Source organism: Balaenoptera acutorostrata, chromosome 11 (assembly GCF_949987535.1).
Source record: "Balaenoptera acutorostrata chromosome 11, mBalAcu1.1, whole genome shotgun sequence".
Taxonomy (NCBI): domain Eukaryota; kingdom Metazoa; phylum Chordata; class Mammalia; order Artiodactyla; family Balaenopteridae; genus Balaenoptera; species Balaenoptera acutorostrata.
In genome coordinates, this window is record NC_080074.1 from 12,532,607 (window position 1) to 12,558,660 (window position 26,054).

Sequence of the window (26,054 nt, forward strand, 5' to 3'; positions counted from 1 at the left end):
ATAACACAGTCACAGGTCTAACCATTTCATTCAGATGTTTGAAGAAAGGTGGTTTCTTTATTACTAGGACCCATAGCCCACATGTGTATGGAGTGTTTACTCAATTCTGTGCCAGGTATAGTTTTAGGTACTTTACCTGATTTAAATTTCATCCTATGAGGCAGGTACTGTTATGATGGCCTTTTAGCAGGTGAAGAAACTGAAGCACAGAGAGGCTAAGTAACTTGCCTGAAGTCACACAGCAAGCAAGCAGTGAAGCTAGAATTCAAATCCAGTAGTCTGGCTCCAGAATCCATATCTTTGACCTCTGTAGTACATTGCCTCTTGTCTGTAAGCACCCCTGCTCTGTGTGTGTGTGGGGGGGGGGCTGCAACTTAGATGAGCCAATTAATGGGATCTCAATCTTTCCTCCTGCTTGTATCTCTGGTTACACACACACACACACACACACACCCCTAACTACCACCACACTTTCTCCTCTCCAAGATGGTACCCGGGTATATGGGAGGAGAGGGGAGATGGGAGATGGGCCCTTGGAGACAACTGGCTGAATAATACATTATTTAAAATTTTACAACCATTATCCAGTTTACAATTACCATTGTGAATATTGCTACCTAGGCCAAGCAAGGGAGTCTAGAACCCGGTCTTACTGGTGAGGAAGGCCTCCGTGAAGGAGGGGCTGGCAAGGTGAAGGGAAGACCACTTCAGGCCAAGGTGATCTGAGAGAGGCCAACCAGGGAGTTGGGCCAAACTGCCCCCACCCCCTCCTGTGGTCAAGGTCAGAAACCCAGAGCTGCTGCCCCAACAGCCCAAATGGTTCCGGGACAGCCCAGAGCACCTGCTCCAGCTCTGAGCTCCCCCAACTCAAAGCCTTCCCAGAGAAGCAAACCCTGGCTGCCACGTGAGCCAGCACAACTGTTGGCCTTGGCTTCTCTCTGCTGGGCCAAGGTGACTAATTTTAACTGACTCTGCTGATTCATCCGAGGCTGGGACCCCCTCTCCCAACCCACCCCAAGCCACAACCTCAGGGCCTGCTGAAGAGCTGCCAAAATTCTTCAAGTTCAAAGTCATTCCTGATCCGCTCCAAGCCCACATTCCAACCTCATCCATGACCAACCCCCTTCACGAAATTTCTGACCCTGCTAAACTGGTCTTCTCAGGGTTTCCTGAAGATTTCATATGCATTCCTGCTTGCCCAACTCTCTCTGACCATCTTTCAGCTCCCTATTCAGATGCCCCCTTTTCGAAAATGCCCTTCTCATCATCACAGAGGGTGCTAGCCCCTTTCACCTGGCCCTGGCCTCACTACACAGCTTGTGGGATCTTAGTTCCCTGACCAGGGATTGAACCCGGCCCCGGCAGTGGGATCACCGAGTCTGAACCATTGGACCGCCAGGGAATTCCCTCCCCACTGTTTTATCAGTGGTGATAAAACTCATCTGGAGTGTGATGACCCGAATGGCTCTAACAAATCCAGAGCATCTACTCTGTGAGCTATTAAGACACGATATATAGGAATGTTTCATTCCCAGCTCCTCTTCCTCATCTTTCCACTAGATTATAAAAACATTTTATTATCTCAGGCCATGACTGTGGCAGACACAATGCCGTGTGTCCACCAAGCCCGCTTCACTTCCTCCCGGCCATACAGGATTTCATTCCCACCACCTGGCTGTGACCTGGCTGATGGAATATGGCCGGAAGTGAAGAACCCCACTCTCAGACGCGTTCTCTAAAACCTCTCACACACTGTCCTGTTGTTTGGCTGCTGGATATGGAGGGATGAAGTCCTTGGGGATGAAGCCTGTGTCCCTGAATCACTGTGTCCTAGCAGAGTCCTCCCCCTAACTTGCACTGGATAGTGAGGTGAACGAGAACTAAACCCATGAAGCCACTATGAAGATCTACAATAATAAGCCACTGAGATTTGGGGGCTGTATGTTACAGCAGCTAGTGCTGTAATACACGAATGCCTCCATATCTGTGGTTCAGCACTCAGCCAGGCCTATAAGGATTCCTTAATATTTATCCTCACGTCCCACACGGCTCCTTTCTCATCCATCCTCCATATGCAGACCTGACCCTGTCACTCCCCTCCCTGTAATCTCTCAGGGCCCCCATCGTCCTTGGAAGTTTCCTTCTCCATCTCCTCTTCCCCTTCCCAATTCTTTTATTTTTTTTAATTAATTTATTTATTTTTGGCTGCGTTGGGTCTTCGTTGCTGTGCGCGGGCTTTCTCTAGTTGCAGCGAGCGGAGGCTACTTTTCGTTGCAGTGCGCGGGCTTCTCATTGCAGTGGCTTCTCTTGTTGCGGAGCACGGGCTCTAGGCGCTCAAGCTTCAGTAGTTGTGGCGCGTGGGCTCAGTAGTTGTGGATCGCAGGCTCTAGAGCGCAGGCTCAGTAGTTGTGGCGCACGGGCTTAGTTGCTCCGCGGCATGTGGGATCTTCCCAGACCAGGGCTCAAACCTGTGTCACCTGCATTGGTGGGCGGATTCTTAACCACTGGGCCACAAGGGAAGCCCGTCCAAGGGGGTTTTTAAGAAAGAAATTACTCTTTGCTGGGGTGAGTTGCATTTGATTTTAGATAGACTTGGGGGACCCAACTGCAGTCAGGGAGTGTGGGTCCATGTTTCACTTTCTCTGCTTCCACTACTGTCTCCAGGGAAGCAGACCAGGTGGCCTCCTCCCTGGAGGAGATCTGAATCGCTGAGACCTGGGCTTTGATAGTTTTTACGGGGAGGGAAGAGGAATTTGGAATTAGGTGGGCCGCAGTCGCTAGAGAGGACCAGGTACCAGGCGGCAGGATGCTGGGGAGAGAGGGGGGAAGGAGGGGTAAGGACGGGACCGCCCAGGTGGGCCCTGCCCTCCCTGGCTTCCCCGCCCCTCCACTCCTCGGGAGTGAGGGCTCCTATCCGGGTCCTGCCAACCAGAAGTAACCACCTCCGTGCCTTCTCCATGGCCCTCCCTCGGCTGCTTTGGGGAAAGCAGGGGTGTGGCCTCCGGGACGGGCGGAGAAGGGGCCCCTCTGCCTTTCCCGGTGGCGGGAGCCTTGTGTGCGCGGGGGCCGGGGCCGGGGAAGGATGAAGACGCTGGAGAATCATGGCCACCGCTTCTCCGATGCCACCTCGACAGTACAAGGCTCGGGATGTGTATCCCTACGCCTGCTACACAGATGTCTCACAGACGCTCCAGATGCTACTGTCCCAAGGGAGACTCACTCTCTAGCCCCTTCTCCCGGGTACCCCGCCCGCCTTAGTAAATAGCGCCACCATTTGCCCAGTTAACTCAGCCAGAAACTCAACACCCGCTGCCGGCGCTGCGCTGGGCTTCCAGCTCACCCCCTCGCCCCAGCCTCCCCTACAGAGCCTGTCCCCTCCTCCTCCCCCCCTCCGCCCTGCCTCTCCCTCAGTCCAGATGTGGGCTCCACAGCAGGCTCTTAAAGATCTCCCTTCCCCAAACCAATCTGTGGTTTATAAAAACCAAATCATCAGGACAGCTGTTGCCTCTGGGAGGTAGTGGGGGCGGGGACTGACCGGGAAGGGGCGTGTGGGAACTTTTGGGCGGGACGATAATGTTCTGTATCCTGATAGGGGTTTGGGTTACCCAGGTGTACGAATTTACCAAAACTCAGCAAAAAGTCCGCTTCAGACGCATGCATCTCATTGGATATAAATTTTAGGTCAAAAGAAAAAAATGTAAACGAACATTGAAGTCTCCTTAACGACATGCATGCTGAAGTATTTAGGCGGAAGTGGATGAACGGTTGCCTGCAATTTACTTTGAAAGGCCACAAAATAAAGAAAGATTGGATACGTGGAGGGATGGATAGATACGCGAGAACACAAGCTGTAAAATGTCTGTGGTAGAATTTTGGTGGTAGGTATATGATGTTCACTCTAAAATTCTTTCAGGTTTGCCACATGTATGAGAAATTTCAGAATAAAATGTTGGGGAGAAGTGTCCCCTGCCTCCACAATGAACCCCCCCCCCCCCATTACATTATTCCCATCTGCAACTAGTGTGGTGTTTCTAGGACAGCAAATCAGACCATGGCCCTCCCTGCTCAAAACCCTTCCTGGCTCTCTCCTGGGGAGAACTCTTAACTCTTGTGGCTTCCGAGGCCATCTGGGGTTGGCCTCTGTTTAATTCTCTGGATGCATCCTCTATCACTCTCTCCCTCACTTTTTCCACCACAGAAACACTAAATATTTGTACTTTATCTTTACATGCTCTTTACAACTCCTGTGGCAGAAATTTCTCGTATTCATCCAATTTACATTTCCCCCTTCTTTCTAAGTAAAAGAAGTTCCAGTTTTTATCTGGGGATATGGCCATATTGAAATAAACACTACGTTTCCCAGGCTCCCTTGCAGAGAAGTGTGGCCATGTGATAGGCAGGGAGAGGAGGTATTGATCACAACTTCCAGAAAGTGTCCCTAAAGGTAGGGGGCACAAACTTCTTCACCTTTTTTGACTTCCTGCTGGTTGGAATGATGATGTGATGGCTGGACTCAAGCAGCCATTTTGGATCAGGAGGTGGAGACCATGTATGTAGTATGGCAGAGCACTAAAGTAGACTGAGGCTGGGTTCCTGACATGTTGTGTGCCCTACGAGCCCTGGACCACTACCTCTGGACTTCCATATGAAAGACAGATGAATACTCTCTTGTTAAAGCCATGCTATTTTGGATTTTCTGCCACCCACAACCAAACTTAGTCCTAACACACCAACTTGCATGCCCTTGAATGTTTTGGTCCTTGTGCTTGGAATACCCTTTCCTCACTTTGCTCCTAGACAACCCCTATTGATCCTTCAAATTCCTACCTAGACATCACCTTCTCTGCTACACGTTCCTTGGTGGAATTAATCATTTCCTCCTTTATGATTCTTTTGCACCTTATATTGCAGGGAGCAATTATTGAGCACTTACTGTGTGCCAAGCACCACCCTGAGTCCTGTACATGCACTCTTCTTTTAATCCTCATGGTGACATTTGAGATAGGTAATTATTTTCAAAGCTCCCATTTTACAGATATAAAAACAAAAGGCCTGGATAGTGATGATACTTTCCCTGGATCACAAAAGTAACACCCGATGGAGCCAAGCCTCGAATCCAGGTGTCTGATTCCAAAGCCTTTGCACCTATGCTGAACTGCCTCTGTTCCTGCTCTTATCACAAAGTGCTGTCATCATCTGTTTACACATCCCTCCCTCCCATCACCCCGAAAGCTCAAGGACGCTGTGATGTTCACCCTGCTCTCCCTGGGGTGCAGCACAGAGCCTGGTTCCAGGTGAGCACGTGTTTGTGGAACGGAACTGTCAGCTTTAAGTCCCCCATCTTGGTTCTGGTGCAGGAGGACCCTCAGGCGGTCTCACCCCCCTTAGCACTCCTTTCCCCACACATCCCTTGGGCTTTTGCACACGCAGTTTGTTACTTCTGCTTAGGAGACCCTGTAGGAGTTCCCTCATACGTTAAGATCCAGCCCAGTCGTCACCTCTGCCAACAGGTCTTCTCCATGTGGACCTGGGGCTACCTTCTCACTCGCCCATAGCTCTTTGTTCAAATCTCGGTTATGTTCCGAATTCCCCTGGAATGTTTCCTCCACTCAACTTTGAGTCCCTTGCGAGAAACGACCATGCTTGTTCATCTTTTAATAATTTGGAAAGCCGTCTCTAGTCGGTGCCAGGAATATAAAGATGGAAAAAGCCCCCGTCCCGGCTGCTGGTCTGCTGGCTGGGTAAACAAAGGAACGCAGTGGGAGGGGCGGAGCCAGGGGTAGAGGCTTTTCTCCTCGTCGCCACTAGATGGCAGCAGGGCCCCCCGATTGTCAGCCTCCCAACACACTGTCTTTGCCTTCACCTCCAGGAAGCCAGGAGCCTGGATGGACTCAGTTCAATAGAATAAACAATTCGGAGAACTTATCGACCTGGCCCTTTGCTAGGGGCTGGCAAAAAGGTGAAGTGGGCGGGGGCTTCCCTGGTGGCGCAGTGGTTGAGAATCTGCCTGCTAATGCAGGGGATACGAGTTCGAGCCCTGGTCTGGGAAGATCCCACATGCCACGGAGCAACTAGGCCCGTGAGCCACAACCACTGAGCCTGCGCGTCTGGAGCCTGTGCTCCGCAACAAGAGAGGCCACGATAGTGAGAGGCCCGCGCACCGCGATGAAGAGTGGCCCCCGCTTGCTGCAACTAGAGGAAGCCCTCGCACAGAAACGAAGACCCAACACAGCCAAAAATAAAAATAATAATAATAAATAAATAAAAGTGTCTACCCTGAGATTGGGATTGACATATATACACTAATATGCATAAAATAGATACCTAATAAGAACCTGCTGTATAAAAAAAAAACAAAACAATGAAATTCAAAAAAAAAAGTGTTTACCCTGAAACATTGTAAATCAACCATACTTCAAATTTTTAAAAGTGTCTGTTGAAAAGGGCTGCTGGGAGGGGCAGTAAGGGCTGTGTGTCCGTGGCTTTTACATTCCTGCCTCTGAGGAAGCTCACAGGGTAGAAATGGGGAGCCGCACCCCAAAGCATAGAGAGGAGAAGGCTGCATCCATGTTGGAGCCAAGGTGGGCGGGGGGCGAGGGGGGATGGAGGGGGGAGGGCACACCTGCTGGGAAAGGGGTGGCATGTGGTGATGGGGGCGGATTCCTGGAGGGGCAGCTGTTTCCGTGAGATGGGCCAGGGAGGGAGGGAGGGAGGACTGAGGAGGGAGGGGGGCTGTGGAGGTGGGGTTGGCTCCCCCAGGTGACAGGTGGAAGGCGGGGCTGGAGAAGTGACTCCAAGCCTCAGAGGCTGGGGGGCGGGGGAGGGGAAGGGAGGCTGATGCCCCTGGGCCACACCTATTGACTGGAATATTGGGATCCTGGTGTCCCTGTGAGCCCTCCTCCAATAAGCCCCTCTGGGCCTCCAGGGAGAGGAGGAGCCTCGCCATATAAACTGTATTTTTAGTTCCCCGTGAGGCTTCCCAGCTGCTGTGACACCTCTCCCTGCCCCCAGCCCGCTGTTTGGCTGGAGGCTCCGGGAGGACAGCTGGGCAGAAGGGGAGACATGGTCAGTACAATGGCTGCTGGGGGCTGGGGGGAGCGGGCAGTGGGCCCAAGTAGAGTCTGGGGGCCAGCTTGGGGGGTCCTACTGCCCCGTCGATGACCTCAGCAGGTCCTGCAGGCTCCAGGCCCCAGCCCTGCTCTGAGTCAGGCCTGGCACTGGTCCAGCAGGCAGACTCTTCCAGGAAAGAGCAAGCTGAGGTCGGGGGTGGGGGGGGGGAGGGGAGGAGGGGTGGGGGGGGAGGGGAGCACTGCCCGGGCTGGCCTCCAAAAGGGCAGCTCCCGGGAGGAGGAAGAAGGAAGGTGGCCAAGGCTGAGGGGACCTGCAGCTTTGAAGACCCAAAGTGCTCCTTCTTTCCATCTTTGGTCCCTACGGTGGAGCCTTAAAGTGTAACACCCCCCACCCCGATTCACTGGAAGGAGTTGTTGGCTGCATAAGGGCTCACAGATTCCCAGGTCACCCAGACTGGACTTGTGACCTTTGAAAGAGAGGGCCTGGTGCTCAGTCATCTGGGGACTCAAACCCATGCGGGGGGCACTGGAAGCCCCTTGCTAGAGAGTTCTCTCTGTGTATGTGAGTGACGAGAGGTGAGAGTCACCAGATACTGAAGATGCAGAAGGGGCCTTTTCCCACCAAACGGGCTCCTGGCTTACCTTGCCAGCCAAGGGCGCTCAGTTAAAGCCCTGGGGACGTGTAGTCTGGACAGGAAAAGTCTTAGGTGAGCCTGCAGCTTCCCTCGGCTGTTCCTGCCCATCCCCAAGGGGCGCCAGAGCCAGGACAAGGGAGTGAGCGTGACAAAAAGGCATATTTTGGTTTGATATAAAGAAGCCCCTTTAAAGCTTTAGGTAGTGAGCTCACTGCTCTTAGGAGTATTCAAGCAGATGCTAGATGATGATCTGTAGGGCGAATTCCTGCATTTAGTGGGAACTTGGACAGGACACTATTGAAGGCCTCTGTTAGCTCCAAGATCCCGCGGCCCTATCATTCTAGATTTCTCTTTCTCTAGCTTTCTGACTCTGGAACCTGGAACCTAAGTGTTCAGAGTGGTGAAAGTTGAAGGCTTTGGCCCTCTAGAATTGTAACTCTGGCATCTCAAGTGTCCAGAATTTGAAGACTTGAGGATGAGTCTACAAGGCTCAGATTTTCCCATTCAAAGGATTCTGTGATATGAAAGGGAAAAAGAGGAGGGGGCAGGTCTCACTTGGTGCGATCCAGTTCTGCCCCACTGGGTGTCAGACTAACCCACCTGTGTGTGTGCACGCCTGTGTACATGTACATGACGTGAGCGTGTAAGGCTGCAGAAAGTTTTGCACCCAGAGGCAGCCTGGCTTTCCTATCCTGTGCCTTTCCAGTTTCCCTGGCCCGGCTATTTGAAGGCTGTCACAGGGATAATTATAGCCCCCAAACAAAGCTGGGACTGCAGGTAGCCATAGCAACTCCTAGGTACCTCCAGTTCTGTTGTAGAGATGTGTAAGTACAAACAAATGTTGGTTCCTTCCTATTAGCTTAAAAGGTAAAACTTGAAAAGGTTCATCAACTTCAAAGCCACAGGTTTCCATGAACTTGCCAGTTAATGGGGGCGCCTGCCAAGGAGGTGACAGCTTCATATTAAACACTTTAGCGCTGGTAAAGAGTTGATGAGATTTTAAGTACTCAGGCAGTTTCCAGATAACTCGGGAGGCTGGAGATGGGACAAGGGCTGTGGATTCCAGCTCTGCCGCTCACCAGCCTCGGGTGGGTGCATAACCTCTCCAAGCCTTCGTTTCTGTATAGCCAGGTGGGATAATGGTCGACCCTGCCCTGCCAGCCCCTCGGGGATGCTCCGAGGTTCTCAAGAGGGCACCGGCCAGAGGGTGTTTGAAAACGGCGCTGCCAGGGCTGAGGATGTAAATCAGAACCTAGGGATGCTGATTCTCTTAGGGGTGTCACCAATGGGCCCCAAGTGGCCAGCCCAGGCCAGGGGCAGCTCGCTGCCTCTCTTCCTTCTGCCCTCCCCTCCCACACTGCTGGGCTCACCCTCCAGCAAGGGGCCAGAAGTAGGAGCTGAGCCCTCGGCAGGATCTCTCAGAGTTGCCTTTTCCTTTGATCCTGGGCCTGGCACAGAGTAGGCCCTCCATACCAGGCTGGTGAATGAACAAATGAACAAATACTAGCCCCCCAGAAAATCCCTATGGCATTTTAGCTACTCAACTTGCTGCTGAACCTTCCACCGTGAAGGCTTCATGGCTCCTGGAGGTTCACCAGCTCAGGGTCCTGGGTTAACACGGAACCTCAGTGTGATTCCAGGAGCACATTGTCAGGAAGGGGTCTGTGTGCCTCTGGCCCTTTTGGTTGTTAGGAATCAGCTGACTCAATAAATAAATTGGTCTCACTCAAGGATACACAAGGGGTCACACAGGAAGTGGCAGCTGATGGTGATCCTCAAACTGCAATTGGAGTGGGCTTTTCAGCGGTCAGAATGGAGACCCAAGGTTGCACAGGGGTCTTACCCAAGTTTGGGGGTCTTACCCAGTGTTGGCCACGAAACCCTCTTTGACCCTGCATTTCCTACCACCTAGCCAATTCTCACCAGGGATCTGACTGGTGTAGCTAATAGACATTGTTTGGCAGAGTCCTGCCATTGGCTGCCTCGGGTTAGGTCCCAGTCCTGGTCCAATCCACTGTGACTAGCAACAGGTTTGGAGAGAGGACATGACTGCGGGTACTGGGGCAGGGCAGTTATCTTTAGAAAGGGCTGCATATGTGGGGCAGTCATAACTGACATGTCCAGTACAGACCCAGGATGGCCAGGACACCTGCTTGTCCTTTCTGAGCCTCATGGTCCACAGCTGTAAAATGGGATGATGCTCGCTACCTCGCAGGGTCATTGGGAAGATTAGATATAATCCTGCCCAAGGAGGCACTTTGTAAACCATAATGTTCTGTGTAAACCTTGATCATAGCACTAAATAAACTGTACTGTAATTTTGTTCCTCTTACTTATCTCCTCTAGGAGACTGAGTTTCTTGAACATCAGGATGTGTTTTATCTGGTTTTGTGTCCTCAGCATGTAGCACAGTTTCTGACACACAGTAGGTACTCTATAACTGTGTGTTGGATGGATGGAGGAATGATGATGGATGGATGGATGGATGGATGGACAGATGATGGTTGGGTAGGTGGATGGATGAGTGATGGATGATGGGTGGGTTGGTGAGTGGACGATAAGTGGGTGCATAAATGATGGCCAGATGGATGGATGATGGGTGGGTGGATAGATGGGTGGTTGGGTGGATGAATGGATGATGGATGGATATAAAATAAAGGCTGATCATCCTCCACTTGCCTTCCTTGCAAGGCCAGCCATCTTTTTATTCAATGAACATTTATTCAGTTCAAATTTGGTACACAGCACTGTGCAAGGTCCAAGAAATACACAGATGAATAAAACAAAGCCCCTGACCATGTGAAAATCAAAGTAGGGTGTTCAGGAGCATGGATTTGGGGGCCTGAACTCCTGGGTTCAAATCCCAACTCTTGCATCAACTAGCTGTGCAACCATGGCAGATTTCCTTAACTTCCCTCCATGAGATGGTGGTAATGTCTGTATTTATCATATAGGGCTGTTGGGGGACTAAACGAGTTACCAAATGTAAAGTGCTTGGAATAGGGCCTGGCACCCAGCAAAGTCTCTGTGAGTATTGGCTGCTCTGATACTAATGGAGGGGCCAGCATGGAAACAAAGAAATATGATGCAATGAGGTAAGCAGTGCAACAGGAACACATACAAATAAATGGAAAGGGCAAGAAGTTAATTGTACCTTGAGGGGTATATCCAGCAAAACTTTTCAGAGAGAAATATGTGAGCAAGACCATGACGCCAGGAGTTTTCTGGGTAGAGTGGGAAAGTGCAGACTCCAAGAGGTTATGGATCTGCCTGGGTCCACCCAGCTATAAGCAGGAAACCATCTAGCCCCTTCCCACTGCCCTGATGGGTGAGGGCATTCTGGCAAAGTGGGCAGAAGGTGGACAAAGCGACTGCTAAGGGTCAGGACAGTCCCAGGGCCAGCCAGGGTGACTGCTGCCCTGGCTAATAAACATGACAGGTCCTCTTGGGATGGCTGACAGCAGGGGGAGTTGGGTTTCAGGCCATTGGCATCAGCCTTGGTCATGCTCTTTCTGTTGGCCTCTGAGAGCCCAGACGGTGATCCAACCTCCTCCCCACTCTTTCCACACACACAGCTCCTCCCCACCCCCCCAACCTGACGCCTGAGTTGTCCTACCACCCCACAATGGCACCTGCCTCAAAATAGCTTCCATGTGAGGGCCAGAGAAATGAAAAGATTAGACCCCTGCATGAAAGCGGGGGGGGGGGGGGGTGCAGGGAGGGGGAGAGAGAGAGTGAGCGAGCTGTCAAGTGATCTCTGTCAAGCATCCGGGAAGGTATAAAAACCCTTTAGGGCCAGGCAGCCTCAAACCCCAGCTGTCGGAGCCAGGACACCCGGTCAGCCCACACTCGCTCTTTCTCTCTTCTTCAGACTGTGCCATGGTGCTCAGCGATGCAGAATGGCACTTGGTGCTGAACATCTGGGCGAAGGTGGAAGCTGATGTCGCAGGCCATGGGCAGGATATCCTCATCAGGTAAAAGGAAGAAATCCCATTTCCCCTATCACCTACCTCCTTCCCAAAGATCAAGAATGTTCGCCTGCAAGGTGGAACGGTTGCCCGGGGTTGACCAGCTGGCTGCGTTAGTTGACTTTGTTAAAGTCCTTATTTGGTTCTCCTTTGCTTTTATGTGTCAGAGGTTGGAGTCAGGAAAGGAAAGGGGATCCATCTCACACCTATGCCAGCAGCTGGAAGGAGCTTGACAATCAAATCCTGGATGCCTAGAGCCCACTAAGTGGTATCCTAGAATTATAGACAGAATTAACAAGAAAAATCTGAGAGATCTGTCTCACCTCACCTAATGGATGAGGACAAAAAGGACCTGAGAAGGGAAGGATGACCCCAGAGTCACAAGTCCATTAAAGTCTGTAAAATGTGAAGGCTAAGACATGGCTTTCAACATGAGATATGTAGTTCTAGAGCTGCCTCTGCCACCGAGCAGCTGTGTGACCTTTAAGAAGGTACACAACTTCTCTGAGCCTCAATTTCTTCTCCTATAAAATGGGTGGAAATCCTAATATATACGATATAGAGTGGAAATAAGAATTAAATAAGATGATGCATGTAGGGGGCCCAGCATAATTCCTGGCATAGAGTGAGTCCCAGAAGATGTTAATAACTATTATAGATGAAGCTTAGACTTGTGCCCTTTAAAGAATTATAATTAGTAAACAGAAGACAGAGACCCATTAGTGACTTTTTTTTTTTTTAAACCTCAAAGGTACATTTTTAGTTTTTTTTTTTTTAAAATTATCTATTTATTTATTCACTTATGGCTGTGTTGGGTCTCCGTCTCTGTGCGAGGGCTTTCTCCAGTTGCGGCAAGCGGGTGCCACTCTTCATCGCGGTGCGCGGGCCTCTCACCATCGCGGCCTCTCCTGCTGCGGAGCACAGGCTCCAGACGCGCAGGCTCAGTAATTGTGGCTCACGGGCCTAGTCGCTCCGCGGCACGTGGGATCCTCCCAGACCCAGGCTCGAACCTGTGTCCCCTGCACTGGCAGGCAGATTCCCAACCACTGCACCACCAGGGAAGCCACCCATTAGTGACTTTTGATGTTGAGTATGTCTTGAATTTGAGGGCTCAGAATAGTCTCCAAGCACATCTTGCCTTCTGTAGCAAGGGGTTCCTGAATAAACAAACAAAACCCCCCACAAAATTCTGAGTTTTTTAAGTAGAAAATGGCTTGTGGCTTGTAAATAGAATCTCATGTCCCAGTTGCCTTCTTCCCCAAATGGTGATAAGCTCTCCCCTCCTCCTGGCCCTTTCTCATGCTCTGGGCAGCACAGGTCAAAAGCCTAATGGGATGTATGTACATCAATATTTCTGCACGTGGGAGAAGGTGGGCCCCAGTTACCACCAGTGAACAGATTGTCTTTCACACTTTAATTTACAGATGAATTTCTCCTTCTTTATGAGCCAAAGTAGGTTATCTTCTCCCACTTAGATGCCCTTTCAGCCTCCCTCGGGCTTCACCCATCTCCAGCTCCCAAATCTGGGGAGAATGCCCAGTCCCATAAGCCCTGTTATCTGGAGTTCGAGCCCTTAATAGTTCATGCCAGAAACACTTGAGAGAGGACAGTCAAGTTCTCTGTTAAATCTAACTGATTAGATTCTTGGGGTGTTCCTTTATGTCTTTCTCCTCTTGTGTCTCTGTCGGTTGGCTACTTGGGTTGCAACAGGTCCTGCCTGATTGGACAAAATGCTCCCCCAAAGTTGACATCAACTCCTCAGCCATCCATTTGCTGTGTGACCTTGGACAAGTCGCTAGTCCTCTCTGGGTCCCATTTCCCTATTTGCTGAGTGAAGGGATTGCCTGCCACTGTCTCTGAGATCCCTGCCTGCTCTCATGCCCTGGCATTCTCTGACTCCATGATCCTACCTTACTTTTGGAGAGGTGGCTGGGTAGCTGGGGTGGGAGACCAGTTTGCCAAGCAGGAGTCTTTCCCAGGTGATCTGGGGGCTGCCAGCACTAAGTCAGTGACTTGGATGTCTTGAAGGAGACTTGGGGTATTGTGTCATGGGGAAACATCTCCTCCTTTCCCAGGGTGGATCAGAGAGAACTGCCTGGGGCCAGGTGCCAGGGACAAGACATGATGCTGGAGACTGCTGGCCCCTGGCAGACCCCAGAGAGCCCAACAGCCTGTCACGTCTTAGGCTGTAGGACATGCAGAAACCACGCCAACTGGTTCTGCCCTCTTAGTGTTTGGGACATGGAGAGAAGGAGAAGGGGCTGCAAACTCCTAGGGCTGAAAGTGCCCCTTTAAGACCTGACCTTTTGGTTCTGTTCCAGATGCTGAACCTGGGCTTTCTTACTCATCTTGAAAAGGTCATTTCTCCCACTCCTCTGATTATAAAAGAGGGCAAATTCTGTTCAGCTGAGTCTGTTAATAAAACACTGAGGGCTTCACTGCAAGTATGTGATCATTATGTTCTAGAACATAATAGCTGGAAGGTCAGTTGGAGAGTCTGGCTCCAGGAAAGGGGGGGCTCAGGAGGGAGGAGGCTGCTGAGAGGGCTTCAGGCCCCTGCCTTTCCTTCTTTTCCCCACATTTTTTCTGCTTTATTTATTTTTTCATTTGAACAAAGGATTTTGAGGCCATGGAAAGTTTGAAAGCCACTGCTGGTGGCCAATATGTCTCATGTCGCCAGGAGGAAACACGGCCCAAGAGTCCGAGCCACCCAATGGCAGCTACAGACACAACCAAAAATTCCCAATCCTAACGATGATGATGATGGTGGTGGGGACAATGATGATGGAGATGGTGATGATGATGATGATGATGATGATGGAGATGGTGATGATGATGGAGGAGATGATGGTGATGGTGATAATGGTGCTAGAGATGGTAAAGAGGACAGCAAATATTTATATAGAGAGTACACAGTGATTGCTAGGCCCTGTGTTAAGTGTTTCACATATATTTACTCATTTAAGCCTCACAACAACCTGATGAGGTAGATATTATTATGATCACCACATCTAACAAAGAGGTTAAGTAACTTGCCCAAAGTCCCACAGCTGGAATTCAAATCCAGGCGACTTGGATCAGTACGCCTGCTCTCGACCCCTATGCTACATCATCCCACAGTCTTGACACACTAGAGATGCGTTCCCATCCTCATCTGGTTCTTTGGTTCTAGAGCAGAGAAGGATTTGTGCAGGCCTGGGAGAATCCTCTGTCTTCCGTGTGGGTGTCTGATCGGGCCCCAGCTCAGAGAACAGCTGGGAAATGGCCTCCTTTCCCTCTGACTTGCCAGCAGACCTGTGATAAACTAGGCAGGTTGACGATAGGATTGAGGATGAAAACACAAGGCAAGTGAGCACTTCTGAAACACTGGAGAAAAACCCTCCACCCGTTTCTACAGGACGGGGGCCTTCCATCTGCTCCTTTTCCGGGTAATTGCTGTCACAAACATCCAGGTATGGCCTCCTCTGGCTGCCCTGGGGGCTCCCAGCTGCAGGACTCGGGGCCAAGAGAGGGAGGCGGCTGTGCAGTGCCAGGATGATCTGGTGGGCTCTCCTGAGCCCAATTTTTCTGCCCTGTTTAAAGCGAACTTGGCTCTCTCTCTGGCTGGCAGGTGCTGAGAGTGGAGGGTGAGGTGGCGGTCAAGCCTTAGAACTTGCAGGCTGAGAAATCAGCTAGACCAACCCTTTTGGTTTACAGATAGTTACGCCAAGACCCAGAGAAACCAAGTGACTTCTTCAACGTCACACAGCACATCGGAGGCAGAGCTGGGGCCAGAACTCAGCTTCCATAATTCTCAGTGCCGAAGTCTTTCTCCCAGACATCCAGGGAACTCTCCAAATGTTTGAGATCCCTGGCCGCCTTGGATCCCAGATCCTTGGCCCTCTTCTGCCCCAGACAGTCTTCCTCCAGTGTCCCGACCTCAGGACTTCGCCTGTGGGGTCTGGGTCTTGCATCTGTCAGGCAGGAGTTCAAGGATCATTGTCACCAGATAATAATAGTCAGGAGCTCAGGGACCCTTGTGTGAAAGGTGCCAGGGATGAACTGTCAGTGATGTACAAGGTTTGGCCGGCGCCCCAGATGAGGTGGTGACATTGGGCATGGCTGTGGACAGCCCTGAGTGTTCTGGGGAAGCGGGAGGGATACGCCCCCTGGGAAAGGGAGCGCTTCCCGTCCGTGCTACGTCGTGCATGCATGTGCGTGTGTGTGCACGCCCCTGTGAGTATGGGTGTGTGCCATGAGATACTTGTGCACACTGGAGTGTGTTCACAGTTAGGTTTAAGGGTGTCGCAAAGCCAGGAAGCTACAAAAGAGGAACTTTTAAAAGAACTGAAGCCATTAGACAGGAGAAGGGGAAGTCAGGGCAGACAGGGTCACTCCTGCAGAGGTTTCAGGGTGCGACACAAGGGAGAGAACGTGAGTTACGGAACCATTCATGTGGGTTTGTGTCTGGGCTCTGCCACTGACCAGACATGTGACCCTGGGCAAGTCACCTACCTCTGTGGTCTTCCGTTTGCCCATGAGTGAAATGGGGAAAATCACTCCCGCCCAGGTGGCAGGTATGACTCCCTTTAACCAACCTCCACCTTTCCGCAGCAGGAAAGACTGAGGTCCAAGGCAACAGGTGGCTGCTCAGATCACTGTGGCCAGCTCACTGGAACCCTGGCAGGAGCTGGGACCTGGTCTTAGTGGTGGCTCCCACCAGGGACCCTCACCATCGGTACTGTGAGGGGCCAGGGAGGTGCAGGGAGTCAGAGCAAAATAAGCAAGAGCTTTCTGAGGTTTCTGAGCTCAGACTGGAATGGCTCTCACAGGTAGTAGTGAGTCTCCTGGAGCCAGAAGTATTTAAGAAGCCAAAGGGCGATCCCCAGGCAGGAAGCTGCAGAGATGGTCCCCTGCATGGGCTACTTTTTGAGTCACTCAGACCTGATTTCAGTCTGGCTCTTCTGCACCCTGGCCGTGTGATGTTGAGCTAGGACTTCACACTTCTTAGCCTCTGTTCTCTCATCTGTAAAGTGGGAATAATATGTCCCTAAAGGGAAGCGCAGGTGCAGAGCCTAGCACGGACCTGGCACACAGCGGGTGCTCAACAAATCCAGGTCCTTTGGCCCCAGTGCTCCCCCTTTTCCCTGCACCACTGTGATGCCATTTAGTCATCTATGCTCCCAACAGCTTAGAGGAAATGGGGGTGAAGCCAGGTGCAACGCAGAGATGTCTTTCTTTCCTGCCTTTCACTGTAACAATGAATAAGAAGAAGATGATGATAAAAATATTTAATAATAGCAAGCATTTATACACTTCTTGTGTGGTCCTCAGCATATACTATCTCATTTAATCCTCACGCTTCTATAAGGAGGGACTCGTTATCTCCATTCCTTGGATGAGGAGGCTGAGGCACAGAGAGGTGAAGTGAGTTGCCCAAGGTCACACAGCTGGGAGCTGGGAGAGCGTGGGCTTGAACTCAGGTCTGGCCACCTCCAGACCCCCTGCATCTGACTCCAGACCTCCTTGTGCCCACAGGCTCTTTAAGGGTCATCCCGAGACCCTGGAGAAATTTGACAAGTTCAAGCACCTGAAGACAGAGGCTGAGATGAAGGCCTCAGAAGACCTGAAGAAGCATGGCAACACTGTGCTCACCGCCCTGGGGGGCATCCTCAAGAAGAAGGGGCATCATGAGGCGGAGCTGAAGCCCCTGGCCCAGTCGCATGCCACCAAGCACAAGATCCCCATCAAGTACCTGGAGGTGGGCAGCGGGACCGGGGGCGGCTGGGAGGATGGAAGGAGAGGCCTCAAGGGCATGAAATTTGGGTTCAAGTCCCAGCTCAGCCACTAACTTGCTGGGTGACCTATGTCGTTCCTCTTTGTTCCCCCGTTTCCTCATCTGTAAAGTGGGTTGCCACCCACTTTGCCTTCCTCCTGGGTCATTGAGAGTCAACATATTTCTCCCCCAAATTAGTATCTTGTTACCAAGGAGGAAGTGGATATGGGATGCACAACTTGCATTCTCTCCACAGGTAGGTACCATTATCACACCCACTCGACAGATGAGGAAACTGAGGCACAGAAAGGTTAAGTAGCTTGTCCCTGGTCACAGAAGCAGCAAATGGCAGAACCAGGATTCAGACTAGGTCTCTATTCCTCCTGAAACCCGGCTCCTAATCCCTGTGACACTGGGAGTCGGAGACATACAGGTCTCGTTGGCAGGAGTTCAGCAACTGGGGCTCAATTCCGGGTGGGAATTATTAGTTCCTACATCTTTACAGATGAAGAGAGAAAGCCTCAGGTGTCAGAGGCATAAGCAATTGGTTTGAACCCCCTGTGATGGGCTGAGAAGTTGGGTGGGCTGGGGAGAGCCTGAGCTTCGAGTCCTATGTCTAGAACCAGTGGGAGGAGGGGATGTGGCAAGAGGGAACACTAGGGTTCTGGGGGATAAAGGATCCTGTGGATATCAACCCTGGGGATGGGAGCAGCAGGCAGGTTGGTGCAGCAGTAAAGGTAAGGATAATTATGATAGCTCCCAGTTAGGATGGGCCATAATAAGCTATTTGCCTGGGTCACTGCATGGAATTCTCACGATTTCCCCATGAACATAGGAATTGCATTCAGTGTTTTCTTTCCCTCTCACATAAAAGAAGTTCAGAGGTAGGGAGCCCAGAGCTGGTATGGAAGCCCCATAGTCACCAGGGATGCAGGTTCTTTCTGTGTTGCCATCCTTGGCATGTGGTGTCCACCCTCAAAGTTGACTCGTGGTCCAAGATAGCTGCTGGAGCTCCAGCCGTCTGGTCCATATTCCAAACAGAGCAAGAGGAAGAGAGGAAGTCTCTCTTTTAAGGAGCCCTGGAAATCTCATCCAACAATGCTTTTTACATTTCATTGGCCAGAAGTTAGTTACAAGACCACATCTATCTGCATGGAAAGCTGGGAAATGTAGCCTATTACCACTCCAAATACAACTAGTGTTCTCTTACAAGGAAGAAGGAGAAAATGGACATTGGGCAGGCAGTTAGCATTCTCTTCCCCAGGTAGGTACTCTTCTCATCCCCATTTTACTGATTTGGAAACTGAAGGCTCAGAGAGGTTAAGCAGCTTGCCCCAGGTCACCCAGCTTATAAACCAGGAGGTACAATCTGATCTATGGTACTCTGGAACCCAAGCTCTTAATCCCTTGTGGCACAGCATCTCCCATGAACAACCACCACCACCATCCTCTTCAGCCTCACCACCCTGCACCCCTACCTGCTCCCCCAAGTCACACACAAACAATCCTGCCTGCCCATCTCAGCACCCCAGACATGAGGAGCGGGTCCTGCATCTGAGATTCTGCACGAGCAGTGGTCCCTGCCCTTCCCATCTTCTCTTGGCAAATCCCTGTTCATCCTCCAAGGCCCAGCTCAGAAGCCACCTCCTCTGTCCTGGCCCATGTGGCAGTCAGCTGCTCCATCTGCCAGCCCTCCGCTGCGAAGGCATTTATCCTCATCGCTGCCATGGCGCCTGCCCGGCTGTATTGTAATTTGTCTCTTTACCCAGCTGTCTCCTGGCTGGGACACGAGCTCCTCAAGGGCAGACCCTGGCTCCTCCTCTATCTGAACCCCAGTGGCATGTGGAGGTGTTTACAACACAACTTGAATGATGGATCCCCTCTCTAGGGATGAGCAGACCGGCTCAGAGAGGGAAAATGATACAGCCAAGGTAGCACTACCAGCTAGCAGACTAGAGCCCAGGTCTACTTAAAACAGGTTTAATTTACTGCATAATCCCTGCAAAAGAATTAAGACAGAGCCCCATGTCTGCTCTTTCCCTCACTATGGAACCTTCGTCTGTGCTCTTCATAAGAAATTTCTCCTTCTCACCTGTGAGTGAGGGGGCACAGAGGGCGCTGGGTGCTAAAAACAACTATCTTTACTCAATCTTCCAGCTGCCCAGCCCACAATTTTCTAAGTATTTGTGGCTCTGCCACTGACCCAGGAAAACTGAGTGGGGGGACCTAATGGGGTCACGAGCCCCTATTTTACAGGTGAGGTCACACATGGAAGTCAGGGAGCTGGGCCTGGAACTTGGGTCTCTAAGTTCTCCATGGGCAGGGCTTGCTGACGTCAGTCCCTCCCCCCACTTCGTTTTGTTGTGTTTATGACATTAAAAGGGAATTAAACACATGTCCAAATCGATGGCCAGCAGCACGTGTTTGTGGAGCTCTCCCTGTTTCTGAGCCAAGCAGGGTTTACTAGATGTTGACATTTGTGCTTCTGAGGCCGCCCTCAGTATATGCTCCCCCCCACTCACCCAACCCCACCCTGCTTTTGGCCACTTGCACCCCCGGCGCCGGAGAAAATGGGCAAACCCAACCGCGGTGCCCTCTCTGTCTCTGTCCCTGGCTCTGGCTGTCATTTGTCCACGATCCCCTGGGTCCACTTGCTACGTGACCTCAGTGTGGGCCTCTGTAAAATGACACCCTTTGACCACAGGCCAGGGTAGTGATTGGCATCAAATCTTTCTGAACCGTTGAAAAAGCACAGTAGCTTCTTAGAGACACAAGATCTTTCAGTCCCTAAAGCAGCCCCGTGCTGTAGAGATGCCTGTGTCCATTTTCCTGGTAATGACATTGTGGATGGTAAAGCAAACAGTGATGGTGAGGCTGGTGTAAGATACAGTTGGTCCTGGGGCTGAGTTGTAGGCTTGATCCCTTTCCTCTTCCCTTCTCTCCTTCCCTCCCACCTATATACTTCTGAGTACCAGCTCTGTGCTTGGCACAGAAAATATGATGTTCTGACCCCCTGCCCAAACCCCAAAAAGGCTATTTAAAGCAATCTCCATCCTAAGCCATTAAACGCAAAAACTAAATACACACAAATGGAAATAGTTTCTTTCTAGATTTTCTGAGTGCCAAATCCTGGATAAAACCATGGAATAGGAGCATTTCCCTTCCTTTCCGAGGTTGGGTCCTCGAGCTGAGCACAACTGAGCTGTACCAAGATGGGCCTCCGTTTCCCCATCTGTACCTGTCTCACAGGGTTGTAGGGATTAAAGGAGTTAATCCATGGAGGCTGCTCAGCCGCATGCCTGATGTATAGTAAGTGCTCAATAAACAACAACCCTGGAATAAAGAGAAGATGGGTTCGGGCTGATTCCCATCTGGCCCCTGGCTTGTCCTGCCCGTGACCAGTACCCCTCTGCCCCTGTCCCTGCAGTTCATCTCGGACGCCATCATCCATGTTCTGCACAGCAGGCATCCTGCAGAGTTTGGTGCCGACGCCCAGGCAGCCATGAACAAGGCCCTGGAACTGTTCCGGAAGGACATCGCAGCCAAGTACAAGGAGCTGGGCTTCCAGGGCTAAGCCCCACCCCCCATGCCCCTCTCCCCACCCACCTGGGCAGGGAGGGAGGGGACTTAATCTTGTGTAGCTGTAGGGTTTGCTTCTGAGTGCCTGCTTTGTTTGTGAGAGGCGGGTGGGAGATGCGGAGGCGCTGGGGGCAGGGAGGGGGATGAGGGTTTGTTCAAGTGGTTTCACGTGCCTGGGGACCGGGTTTCCTGTGGAAGGTCGTCAGCTTGGTAACCAGGAGAAGCTTGGCTCTCCTCACTGTGGCCGGCAGTTTGGGTCACACTCAATTCGCCTTTCACCTAAATTCCAACCCAGTTCCTTCCAACCTCACCTTAAATCCCTAATCCAAACTGTCAACCTAAACTCCAGCCGTAATTCTCTGATCCATCACCTCACCCCGAGAAGAAAGCAGAATGCCCCCCTTGCACTGAGAAGGTCTGGGCTGGGCTGGACAGCCACACCCAGCCCCTGGGATGCGTGGTGTCTGGAACATAAGTGTACCTTCTCAGGTGATGGAGTGACTCACCTGGCTTAATAAAAGACTCGCATGCCATAGACTCTGCCTGGTGTTTTTCATCCCCTGGAGCAAGTGAAGGGGGGGTTCAGAGGGAGAAAAGGCCATGATGGGATTGTGTGTGCAGAGAGCCTTATGGGGAGGAGGAGGGGAGGGAGGGAGGAGGATGGGCAGGAGGCAGAGCCACCACTCAGTGGCAGGGTCAGTGCTGGGCACTGGGCGATGGAGGGCAGAGCCTTGTCTGGTGGGGGCAGCGAGCAGTCGATCTGTGCCAGGAGCCCGGGGCTGTGTGAGCCCAGAGCAGAAGATGCAGAATCAGGGGAAGATGGTCATTGTGGGTACCACAACTTAGGTAATGAACTCAAGGATACTGGTTAGTAAGTGGCAGAGCTGGGTTTAATGTGTGGCCTGGAAGCTGGCAGGGACTCCAGCTGGGGAGACAGCTAGGCGGCCAGCCGCTGGCAGGCGCTGACCTTCTGGCCACAGAGCAAGGACAGACGCATGGGGAATAACTTACCAACACAGGCCAAGAGACACAATCCCTGTCTACAAAGGCCAACCGCATAGGCAGAATGTGTAAATTTCGCTCCAGGGACTCAGAATAAAACCTTGGCATGTGACCGCAGCAGCCAGGAAGCAGGCTGGAGCAGAGGCTACAGACAGGGGTCTGGTGGTCTGGGTCATGGTGGGGACCCAAGCCGAGAGGAACTTGAAGAGCACCCAAGATGCCCAAGTCCTCGGCCCCATACATCTCCATGGGCTCCCAGGACAGGCAACCTAGTGCCCCCTGCCCTCAAGTGGCCAGACCCCTGTGATGAGCCCGACCTCCCCGCCCCAAACCTCAGACTGCGCCAAGGTTCATGGCCACTGAACAGGCCAGAACCCATCTTCAGAAACAGACATGTCTCAAATCCTAACGGGCTCATTTATCAGGCTGTGCTGCAGCGTCGGAGGACAGAGTAAAAGTCCCCCTCCTCCCGCTCTGCTCCAGGCTTTGGGATTGGGAATTCTTATGCTATCTGAGAAGTTGAGAGAGGAGGGGAGGGGAAAACAGGAGGAGGGGAGCTTTTTGATCTGGAGCCTGGAGAAAAATTCCATGCATTTATATAGTTACTCCATTGAATGCCCAGGCAAGGAACACTTCTGTATAGGATACGTGTGCAGGATCTAAAGTGGAATAATCTGGTCCCTGCCCTCAAGCAATTGATAATCTAGTCAGGGAGATGATGTGCTCTGATAATTAAATCAGGGCAGAATAAAAATCAGGGTCTCAGAGAAGTACCAGGCATTTGTCACACACATTAAGTATTCGTTCAACAAATATTTCTGGAGCACAGCAGGTAAAGATCTGTTTATACCTTTGACGTGCAAAAAGGGTAACTTCTTTTTTTCTACAACTCAACTGAATTTTTATTTGGAATCCTCATTGTGGCTGGGTGGCAGCAACTTAATCTCAGTCTCTTTGAGGTTTCTCCCCCAATCCAAATGTCCCTGGGGTTTTGACTAATTAATTCCAAGAAGCTTACATGTGCCAGGTTGTAGTGTGTATAGGCAGGGAGGTGGCAATCTGGTCATTGCTGTCATCTGTCCCCAACAGTATCCTCAGGGATGCTGCACCCCACCTGGTCTTCAGTTATTGCCCCCATCAGGCACTTATGGAAATTCTGAGGCTGCCCAAGGCTCCTTCTGCCTGACACCACTTCTTTCCAGGGACCCGCCCCAGCCCCATTCAGCTCTGCCTGGGACATGAAGCACAGGTTTCCTCTGTTCAGACCCTACAGGCCTGTTTGAGCTTTCTCTGCTTCTGGCAGGGATTAGCAGAGCTTGTGCCTGGCTTCCCTGTACGGTTATATGGGGTGTGCACTGCACATGGGTGCCTGGCTGGGGTGCGGGAGGGGCTAATAAGGCTAGATCCGGTCTGTGATCCAGTTGCCAAGCTGTGCACCTGGAAAGGGTGCCTTTTCCTCATTCACACAAGGGCGCTCTCTGAGCTAGCAGTGGCCCCCAGCAGAGACAGAACCACTTTCTTTGGGAACCGCCACCAACTGCAATCTTATTTCCTTTTCAAGTCCTTTCCTTCTGATGGTTCAGAAAATGATTTTCCAGCCGGGCAGCAGGGATGCCTCATGATTTCCTCGAAATCTTTTGCCCTTTCTGTGTGTTCTCTCTGTTCCTCTCAGGTCTGAGCTTTTGAATCTGCAAATCCAGACAAGGGATACATTTTTCTTGCTTTCAGCTGTTACATCCTTTCTTGAGGCCTGGGCACAGAAATGCCTTGCTGTCTTAAAAGGAAAGAGCAAAGGAGGAAAGGAAATCCCAGGGGAATATATAGGCTAATATTTTTTAAATGTGATCCTGCAATGGTACATATTCTGCATTGATCTAACGAATATTTCTTGAGCAAATATTATGTGCCAGGTCCCACCCAGGTTGGGACTAGGGGTCCCAGCTTCAAATAAGGTAAACATGGTCTCCTCCTTCGTGAAGCTTCTGTGGCGTGGGAGTGAGAAGGAAAGAATCTGGAATCCACACTTCCACCACAGGGGGCGCAGGTTTGGTCCCTGGACGGGGGAACTGGGATCCCACATACCCCACAGCATGGCCAAAAAAAAAAAAAAGAATCTGTGCTAGGTCTTGAAGGTAGCAGGGAAATGTATTCATTAGACAAATATCTACTGAGGGCTGCAACATACCAGGCTCTGGGCTCACTCTGGGGCGCCCTGGTGAAGCCCACAGGCCTGGCCCCATCTTTGGGGAGCTCATGGGCTTAGGGCTCTGGGAGTACGGAGATGGGAAGGCTGAGCCCTGAGGAATCTGAGGAGATAGGGTGGTGGTCCAGTCACAGGGACTAGTCTCGGAGATGGCTTATTAGTCAGAATTCTCCAGAGAAACACAGCCAATAGGATTTTAAGTGTATTTTTTAAAAAAATTAATTAATTTATTTATTATTTATATTTTGGCTGCATTGGGTCTTAGTTGCTGCTCAGGCTTTCTCTAGTTGCGGCGAGCAGGGGCTACTCTTCGTTGTGCTGCACGGGCTTCTCATTGCAGTGGCTTCTCTTGTTGCGGAGCACGGGCTCTAGGCGCGCGGGCTTCAGTAGTTGTGGCACGTGGGTTCAGTAGTTGTGGCTCGCGGGCTCTAGAGCGCAGGCTCAGTAGCTGTGGCGCACGGGCTTAGTTGCTCTGCTGCATGTGGGATCTTTCTGGACCAGGGCTCAAACCCGTGTCTACTGCATTGGCAGGCAGATTCCCAACCACTGCGCCACCAGGAAAGTCCCAATAGGATTTTTATATATAAAATATCTCTTCAAGTGTCGCCTTTCCTGCATATCTATTATCTATTATGTCCTTCTGGAATCCCCATGAGATGTTTTTTACATGGGCTCAAACTGTCCTCCATGACTCTTTCCTATTTTCCGCCACGTGGCTATTTTGCATTCAGAATTTTCCTTATTTTCTTGCTTGCACAGTTATACATTTCTTCCAGTTTTTCAAGTATTTTTTTATCCAGAATCATTGAGGTATTAGGATTGTATTTCACACTATCTAGTCTGCCATACTTCCAGAAGTGGACATCTTTACAACAATTTATAATTATGACTTTGGTTTTTCTCCCTTGTTTTGTTTCCTTTGGCTTTTTGTCTCTCCCCTATTGGACAGAGAGGGTAGGGGTCCCCTCAGTTTTGTTTATCTTTGCATACCTACCCCCTCGCCCAATGCCCACTCCATCATGGCAACTCAAACAGTGTGAGCTGAAGATGGGAGCGAGGCCGCCCTACTTCTCTCCTGGACATGATGGCATGTTGTAAACTGTAAAACATTGTAAACATTAGGATCAGGAGGCATCAGTGGAGCCTGGTTCTGAATATCTGGTTCCTGAGGTTGAGGTCTGTGCATCTGTGTGTGTGTGTCGTCTCTGTGAGGGTGCCGAGAGTGTGTGCAGCTGTATGCGTGAGTCTGAGGGTGTGAACATCTGTCTAACTCCTCCGTTGTGAGGTCTGATCTCGACCTTTAGTCCCTTTGACCTGCTGCTCTGAGATCCACGGGACTCACACCCCCAGGACAGCCAAGGTGACCTCTTTGGGCCCTAAAAACCAGCTCTAATGTCTCTGCCTGGGACTGTGGCTTTTGGGGTGGAGCCAGGCTGAGAAGTTGGAGAGGACATAAAAGAAATCAGAGCTTGGGTAAGATCTGGGAAAGGCTAAGTGTTAAACTGTGAACAGCTGTGTGCACGATGACTCATTTGTGCTCGACTTAGCACACTTTAACTGAGCAGAGCTGGAGGCATCAGGTGACGACAATATATGTATACGTATAGCTGATTCACTTTGTTATAAAGCAGAAACTAACACACCATTGTAAAGCAATTATACTCCAATAAAGATGTTAAAAAAAAAAAGAGCAACATTGTTTTTTAAAATTTTTATTGAAATATAGTTGATTTACGATGTTGTGTTAGTTTCAGATGTACAGCAAAGTGATTCAGTTATATCTATATATATATATATTGTGTTTGTGTGTGTGTGTATATATATATTCTTTTTCAGATTCTT

General features: G+C 50.9%; 1 protein-coding gene across 1 annotated transcript; it reads left to right on the plus strand.

Moving 5' to 3' along the window:
• Positions 1–11,498: 11,498 nt before the first annotated feature.
• On the plus strand, positions 11,499–21,542 carry MB (myoglobin). The gene is made up of 3 exons (XM_007165704.2): positions 11,499–11,679; positions 17,191–17,413; positions 20,856–21,542. Exons 1-3 carry the CDS (start codon positions 11,585–11,587, stop codon positions 21,000–21,002), a joined length of 465 nt encoding a protein of 154 aa, XP_007165766.1. The 5' UTR covers positions 11,499–11,584; the 3' UTR covers positions 21,003–21,542.
• The last annotated feature ends 4,512 nt before the right edge of the window (positions 21,543–26,054 follow it).

Bases quoted from the DNA above. Each gene is read 5' to 3' on its own strand.
- MB (XM_007165704.2), top strand. From the start codon at position 11,585: ATGGTGCTCAGCGATGCAGAATGGCACTTGGTGCTGAACATCTGGGCG. The intron at 11,680-17,190 runs GTAAAAGGAAGA...TTGTGCCCACAG, and splicing joins GGGCAGGATATCCTCATCAG to GCTCTTTAAGGGTCATCCCG. The intron at 17,414-20,855 runs GTGGGCAGCGGG...CTGTCCCTGCAG, and splicing joins TCCCCATCAAGTACCTGGAG to TTCATCTCGGACGCCATCAT.